Consider the following 8,328-nt stretch of genomic DNA (forward strand, 5'->3'; position numbering starts at 1 on the left):
TTCTTGAGTCCAACTTCCCTTTGAATTCTTTTGCAACCACATCAACTTCCTCGTAGAGAAACTCACGACACTTCTTCAATTTTGTACATAATACAAAAAGATCATATGAAATATAAAGATTTTATTTACAGGTCAGATGATACTAGCAGTATTTAAAAACAACAACATATTCACAGCAAGTAACTTAACAGGAAAAGAAGCAAACAATCACTTTTGTCCAACAGACCTAGAGGAGGAAGATAAAATAAACTTCCTCAATTCAGAGACATTACATGTCAGTGTAAAGTTTCCACAGAAATATTTTTACCTCCATCACTTGCATTTTGTAAAAAAAAAAAACGTAACAAAAGCAGCATTTAAAAGTCCATCGAGCTATGAGCCAGGTAGTCTTTCCGACCGATGTTGGTGACCTGCTTGGTCTGCATGGCCTCCAGCTTGGGACAGTCGGTAATACGATGGCCGAGACCACCGCAGAACGTGCAGCCTCTCTCCCCTGGGAAGACACAGCAGCAGGACGTGTCAGGATAAACCCGCTTAAGCCGCACGGCGGAGTGAGGTGGTATGGGTTCAGGAATGTCACAACAAAGTAGCTCACCTCCGATGTCCAGCATGGTCTCGTCGCCCGTCTGGAGCACCTGGAGGACCGGGGGAACCTTCTGTTTGGCTTCAACCAGCAGAGCTTTCAGGTCCATCAGCACAGACTCGTCTGTTAGGAGAGACGAGACGAACGCTGCTGAGTTCAACGGGGAAGAGGCCAGCTAAAGTCACAAGTTCTTGTCCCCTGAAGTCTAGCTGGTTTCACCCTGCAGTTAGCTTTTATCAACTCTTCCATGTTGGTACAATACTTATGTACTGTACTTAAATACAGTTTTTGGAGCATTTATACTTTATTTGAGAAGCATTTCTTTGTAAATCTTACTACATTTACTTAATATACTTATTCTTCCACCATACTGGTCTAATACTCATTACTTCTCTCGACCGCGTTTGAGTAGTTTGCGTCTATTTTGTTCTACTAAAACGTGAAAATACAAATCTAACATTAAAATAGAGCCAACATACAGGAACTAGCCAGCTGGTATTTTGCATTTGGTGAATGCCATTTGAGTTTACTTTTGGAGCTTCATTTTCTAAAATGTGTTGCGGTGAAGAGATTTAATTCGTTTACCGTCATCAAGCATTTCCTCACACATAGTGTACAGAAAATAGTCGCTTGAGCTGCAGAGTTGGGTGGTTTTTAATGTCTGAATCCAGTAGCCACTTGAGGCCTAACGTGCTAAGACGGATGAAGACTTGGTCAGGATGATTATGCAGCACTTCCATTAGGCATTATCACTGTATCTTGTGTACAGTTTGTCACTTTTTTTCAAGATGCAGTGACATTGTAGCATTGAAGTTTACATACACCGAATAAAAGCAAAGAAACACATTTTTTCTTACTGTCTGACACTGAATTTAAACCAGGCTTATTTTAGCTCAGCCTGACCAGACCTATTTCTACTTACCAACAGCCACAATAGTGGATAAAAAGAATGTGTGAGATTTATTTACTGATGTCTTTAGAATCAGAAGTTAACATACCGAAAGATTACTGTTTCTTTAAGCAACAAGAGAAGGCCCCGATGACAATGTCATGGATTTGGAAATTTCTGGTTCATCCTTGGGAATTATTTCTAGATGCTTCCAGGTGTTGCATTCATCCGTTCAAAGTGTTATACACAAGTACAGACGTGGTGGGAACGTCCAACCATCACACTGCTCATGTTTGGTCCACAATGTGCAAATTGACCCCAGAATTAAAGCCAAAAACCTTGTGAAGCTGAACCTGGTAAGACAGTGTCATTCTCCGCAGTGAAATGTGTTCTGTACTTACAGACAGGGACTGAAAGGCCCCTCAGCGAGAAAGAAGACTTTACTTCAAAAGAAACTTAAAAAGCCAGACTGCAGTTTGCAGATGGACACGGGGACATTTTAGAGACGTGCCCTGTGATCTGATGACACCAAAGTGGACATGTTTAGCCGTAATGACATCCAGAAGAAAAAACAGGGGAATTGCTTGTATCATTCTCACTGTGAACTATGATGTGGGGCCGTTTTGTTGCAGAAAGAACTGAATTTCATAAAATAGATGGCTGTATGAAGAAAGACCATAACGTGGAAATATTAAAGCGACAACTACAGACATCATCCAGGAAGTTAAAACTTGGGTGCAGATTAACCTTCCAAATGAACAACAACATTGAGCAAACAGACAAAAGTGGCTTAAGGTCAACAAAGGCAATGTTTTGACGTGGCCACCACAAAGTCCAGACCTCAGTCCTATGGAGAAGTTGTGGGAAGATCTAAAAAGACAAGTGTGAGTGAGGCGGCCTACGAAATGGACTCAGTTACACCTGAGAGGGAAGAAAACTCCAAAGGTTTGAAGTCAGATGCTACCAAACACTTTAAACATCTGACTTTAAAGACATTAAGACATTTCTGGCACACTTTTGCTCTAATTTTTTGTGACATTTAGCAAATACAAAATAATTTGCTAAATAACGTTATGGAGCAGTGAAAATTATAATTTGCTTTCAAAATATTAAAAGTTTTGAAACTTCTTTGCTAAAGTGTCTGACACAAATACAAAGTGTGATTTGTAATATCTGCAGCAAAGTAAAAGTGAAGGCACAACAATTTTGAGGATGAATAACTTGGATTAAAAAAGTAATGTTTTCTCACCACAGCCCTTATTGATGAACGTTGTGGCGATACCGGTCTTGCCTGATCGTCCGGTTCTTCCTATTCTGTGGACTAAAACAACAAAAAAATTGATGGAGGCATTAGAGAAGTCCACAGTGACAATCTGGTGCAGTTTAGATTTATTTATCAACATATATCCTCTTTACCGTAGTTTTCTATCTCCTCAGGCATGTCGTAGTTCACTACATGCTGAATAGCTGGAAAATCGAGACCTTTAGATGCAACGTCTGTGGCAACCAAAACGTCTTTCTTCCCTTCTTTGAACGCTTCTATGGCTTTAGTTCTTTCTTCCTGATCTGCAAAAAGAATCAACAAATAAAACTTTAGTTTTGACACCTGATTAGTGACTGCTTGACAGAACTTTGTGACATCTGCGATAAGGGCGACATCTGCTGGTATTAATGAGAAGATACAAGCAGATTTTAGAAGAAAATCTCATGCAGGGTTGAACGCTCCTTCATTCACCATTTTTGTCTCCTGATAGCTTTGCAGAGTAGCATCAACATAATTCTGCATACCTTTTCCTCCATGTATGGCGACCGCCTCCACTCCCTTAAGCAACAAATATTCATGGATGGCGTCCACGTCAGCCTTTTTCTCAGCAAATATCAACACCTGTCAAAACAAACAGTGACTTCACATTTATTCACTCATTTTGTCAGGATGTTTGCACAGTAAATTGAGATTCTTACTGGAGGCGGGGTTTTCTGGAGGCACTCCAGCAGGTACACCATCTTGGCCTCCTCTTTGACATATTCCACTTCCTGCATTGGGGAAAAAAAATAAGCTCATGAAAATCCTTAAGATGAAATCTATGAGTAAGATTTGAGAAGCTTTACAGCGACACAGAAAAACCTACCTGGATTACATCCAAGCTTGCAGCTCCGGCTCTGCCCACGTTGATAGTGACCGGTTTGACCAGAGCACTCTTGGCAAAGTTCTGGATCTTCTTCGGCATAGTAGCACTGAAAAGTAGGGTCTGCCTTTGTCCCTAGAAAACATGGACAAAAGTCACACACAAAGTCAGGAAGGCTGTTTTTTTGTTTTACAGATGGAGAAAATAGTCTGCATGAACAGATTGAGTGCAGCAGCTGGAACACACAACGTGGCAAATTCTGGATGACTAATTTCACTTCCTCTGAGAGCTTTAGGAGTGTGAGAAAAATTAGCAATAAAACACAAAGAAAAAAGAAAATCTGGAAAAATCCAGAATGAAAACACAATTTAGGAAAAACAAAGTTTACTCCACAGAAATGTCACCAGAAAGCACTTTTTTAATGTTGCTACATAAAAAAAAAAAAAAACTTTTATTCAGTGATTAAATTATACAATTAGCAATCAGCACTGAAACATGAACGTGAAAACTGCAACAACAGCACTGTGATGTGTGTATTGAAAAATAAACACTCCAGATTTGACCACTCGCTTACTTAAACTACACTTGCTCACGTCACTTCAAAATGGCCTAAAATCACCTTTTAGCTCCAGCCAAAACAGTCATTTTTTTCCACACAACTCCAAAATGTGACTAGTTTAATGATCCTGACAAGTGTTGCGATCAAAAAAGGCTTTGTCTGAGAACTTGTTACTGTATCAAGTATTTCATAAATAACTTAAGAAACCAGGGATGGTACATCCAGAAAGTATTTACAGCAATTCACTTTTCCCATGTTTTATGTTCCAGTCTTATTTCAATTTGCACCGAATGAATGTCTTTCCTCGAAATTCTACTACATTAGGCCACAATATTCATTTAACTTTTCTTTTCCACAAAACCCCATTCCTTTTAATCCGTTAGGAGCCCAAGACCAGTCCTCGAAAACCACTGTTCTGCAACTTTTAGACACATCCTTTGTCCAACACAGTTGAATCAAATGACTGAATTCCCTCCTCAGCAGCCATTTGTCCCAGTTGAGGCCTGGCAACGTGCCAGCCATTTAATTCAGGTGTGCTTGAGAATGGATGCATCTGAAAGTTGCAGGGAAGTGGTTCTCTGGACACTCCTGATAACAACATGTTGATGGCCCATTTCCCAGCATCGCTTATGTACACCACAAGTGCCTCACCTTAAAATAGGAAAATATGGTCCGGATGTCTTCTTCGAACCCCATGTCAATCATCCTGTCTGCTTCATCCAGAGCCAAGTAGCGGCAAATGTCAAGACTGACCATCTTCTTTTGTAGCAGGTCCATCAATCTTCCAGGGGTGGCGACCATCATGTGGACGCCACTGAAAACAATACGACAAAAAATAAATAAGTAAATCCTCACATACAGGTAAGCTAGTCTGCTTTTTGACGTTACACTTTGACACGGTTCATAGGAACCCCTTCTTGAGTGCCTGTGTTTGTCTCAGAATGACGTAGCTGAACACTTCCAAATGGCACAGTGAACAGATTTTTCACCGCTGAACAAGCCAATCAATCTTACTTACTGTTTCACCACCTCCATCTGCTCCTTGACAGACATTCCTCCGATGCAGAGGGCTGTGCGCAGCTGAGGAGCTCCTTCCTCTTCCAGCAGCTTGCAGTAATACTCTATGATGCCATGAGTCTGCCTCGCCAACTCTCGCTGTGGGGGGGGGGGGTTGCAGATGTTTTATTGTATGACAAGTAGAAGATTTTCCATTGCTTATGTAATTGAGGTTTAAAACTGAAAAAAAATACGAGGGGACTAAGATGTGCAGCAAATTTTGGTCTGAACAAATCAGAATAGTAGAGATGCATTGTTGAAGCACTTTGAAATGCCTTGCTGCTGAAATGTGCTATATAAATAAAATTTAATTGATTTTGATTCAGGTGTTTCCTAATTGATTCAGATACCTTTCTTTTCCAGGTGTTTCAGCTGTTGATTACAATTTATCTTTTCAAAATAACTTTTCATGTTTGAAAGCATGCGGTTCTTTCACATAAATACCAGAATGTAAAATGTAACCAGTTAAAGTATGACAATATTATTACAATATAAACTCTCTGAAATTAAACCTAACAATTATTTAGACTCAACACATTCATCTTCTGTTATTTCTGAATAATTTCTACTCACTTTTATAATGGAGAAAATGTCAAAAGTTATCAAAATCCATTATTGTTTTACTTCCATTCAACTTTATTTGTCTGCGACAATACAGAGGGCACATTTCCAATGAAGTTATTATTTAATAGGCAATTTGCCAAAATTTTTGAAGTCATATAATCAACCGATGTTTGTCAAGTAAAAGGTCAAATATCTATCTCGTTTCTTCAAGAAAAAAATAAATAATAATTTTAAAAAAAGAGTCTGGCACGTCTTACTGAGGGACAGATGATGAGTCCATATGGTCCCTCTCTCTTGAAAAAAGGCAAACGTTTCTCCTGCTCAAGGGCAAACATGATGATTGGCAGAGTGAAGACCAAAGTCTTTCCTGATCCCGTGAAGGCGATGCCAATCATGTCTCGACCTGATAGACTGCACACAAGCACTGTCGATTCATGAACAGTTTTACATGCACTAAATCCTAACAGAGATCATCACATCACTTACACCGTGGGGATTCCTTGTATCTGAATTGGGGTTGGATGGACAATCCCCTTCTTTTTTAAACCTTTTAGAATTGCTGCAAATGTAAAAATAGAACTATGTTAACAGGAGAGACATGAAGCCACAGAATGCAGTTTAAACATGTGAGGTGTCGACTGGCGTTACCTGGCGGAAACTTCATCTCCCTGAAGCTTTTGATGGGAGCGGGGATGCCTTCTCCGTCCACCAGAATGTGGAATTTCTTCCTGACTCGCTCATGTCTTGTGTTTGGCATATTTAGGATGTATCGTGGTGCCTTCCAGCTACGAATGAATATGAATCAGTTTAATGAGTCCTCACCACCAAATAAGTGAAGTCCAACAAACACAAAAAAAGCTTAATTACGTAAAGCATCACCTTGTTTTAATTGGGTCATCGTATATGATACCTTTGGCCATTTCCTTTACAGACATCAGAGCTAGAAGAAAAGATTTAAGTTTGTGCAATTAGTTCTGTCATCTACACATTTCTCAATTTCACTACTGAATTCTCTGACTTCTGAGTGTTGTGTTAATGTACCTCTGCCCTCAGCCACGCTTTCCAGAATCTTCTCTTCCTCCTTCAGCTGTTTCTCTTTTGCAGACTCCTTACGGGCTGCGTACACAGACAAGTAAAACTGTTACAGATCCCTTAACATAAAGACAGAAAACAGAGACAAGTGTTGTAGCATGGAGAAGCTCTGCTCTGTACCTTCTGCTTTCTCCTTGAGGTGTTGATGTTGGTCGAGAAGACTAACATTGGAGCGTGGACCAAGGCCCTCCTCTTCATCCCTTTGTTCCTCTCCGCTATCCTTCTGCTCCTCATCTACGGCCTTTCCACGCAGCCTTAGCATCTTCTGGAGCTGTAAACATTCAAAAAGCTTGACTACATACTAACTTAAAGTACAACTGCACAACATAAAGTTAAGTAACTCAAAATATTAAAGGCCAAACAAACCCTTAATATTCACTTATCCGACTTTGACAAAGAAAATTATTTTTCTTCCCCAAGATTCAGATTATTAGTAATAATGAAGTAAAAAGATTAAAACTATTGGTGTGTGGTTTCATATAGGAATCAATGTAAGGGGGGAAAAGGATTTAATAAATATTAAGAAAATAAGTTAATGTAAATTCATTTGGTCACGTGGAATAACATTAAATTTGCAGACAGACTTGTCATTTCTTTGTTTCGTATCATTACTAATGCAAGATAACTCACCATTTGTTGTTTCCTGATTTTGACTGGGACATATGGGACATAATCATCATCCTCCGATCCTTCTGAGCCAGACTTTTCTTCACCTCCATGTGATCTCTGGAAAAAAAAAACAAATGACAGACGCCATGATAATTCAAAAATCATATTCTGAGAAAAAATAGTAAAAGTGCATTGTGGCTGAATGATTCATTTTTTAATATAGTTGTTCGTAGTGCCCCTAATTTTTGTAATTAAAGCTGGTACCACGGACACCAACATTCAAGCCTCCTAGAAATGCTCTGATGCAGATACGCATTTCAGTTTTAAATTACATTAAAATAGAAGACAGATAATCTTATAGCCTTCTAAAAGCCAAAATTGCATACATCGCGCGGCTAGTTCACTTTGCGAGGCCCGTGTTGATATAGTTTTAATATCTGCACCATAATACAAACATTTATTTTTACACTTTCTGCGTGTTTTTATTTACATTTAAATATATTATTTTATGTGAAATTATGCGACACTTTCACTGATAAAAAAACAACAAAACTGTTAGCATTTTTATATTAGCTTTTCTTAGCTAGCTTCACCCGTTTATCATCCGTAGTTTGGTCTTAACTTACCTTTAGAGTCCGATTTTCGGCCTCCATTTTATTTAATATTTACGTAACTTTATTCTGTATATATTATAAGTTAGCTACAGATCACAATACAGCAACTTAATTCAACATATCAACTCCTCCTGTTTATACAACAGAAGCTGCTAATGTACGGAACGCTAGGAGGGTCAGACCAACCGGAGCCACATCTTGCAAACAGGCGAGACAGCGGTACGGGTACAGATATG

General features: G+C 39.1%; 1 protein-coding gene across 1 annotated transcript; it reads right to left on the reverse strand.

The window, feature by feature from the left end:
- Window positions 1-106: 106 nt before the first annotated feature.
- On the reverse strand, window positions 107-8,274 carry LOC129362664 (probable ATP-dependent RNA helicase DDX41). Its single transcript, XM_055034346.1, has 17 exons — window positions 8,105-8,274; window positions 7,500-7,595; window positions 6,990-7,140; window positions 6,819-6,893; window positions 6,657-6,717; window positions 6,426-6,562; window positions 6,264-6,336; window positions 6,035-6,188; window positions 5,176-5,312; window positions 4,809-4,971; window positions 3,602-3,733; window positions 3,435-3,506; window positions 3,261-3,357; window positions 2,889-3,038; window positions 2,722-2,793; window positions 596-706; window positions 107-493 (listed from the first exon to the last, which is right to left on the reverse strand). Exons 1-17 carry the CDS (start codon window positions 8,129-8,131, stop codon window positions 357-359), a joined length of 1,845 nt encoding a protein of 614 aa, XP_054890321.1. The 5' UTR covers window positions 8,132-8,274; the 3' UTR covers window positions 107-356.
- Window positions 8,275-8,328: the final 54 nt, after the last annotated feature.

The sequence above is a fragment of the Poeciliopsis prolifica genome, unplaced genomic scaffold (genome assembly GCF_027474105.1).
Source record: "Poeciliopsis prolifica strain line A6 unplaced genomic scaffold, Auburn_PproV2 SCAFFOLD009, whole genome shotgun sequence".
Lineage (NCBI taxonomy): Eukaryota > Metazoa > Chordata > Actinopteri > Cyprinodontiformes > Poeciliidae > Poeciliopsis > Poeciliopsis prolifica.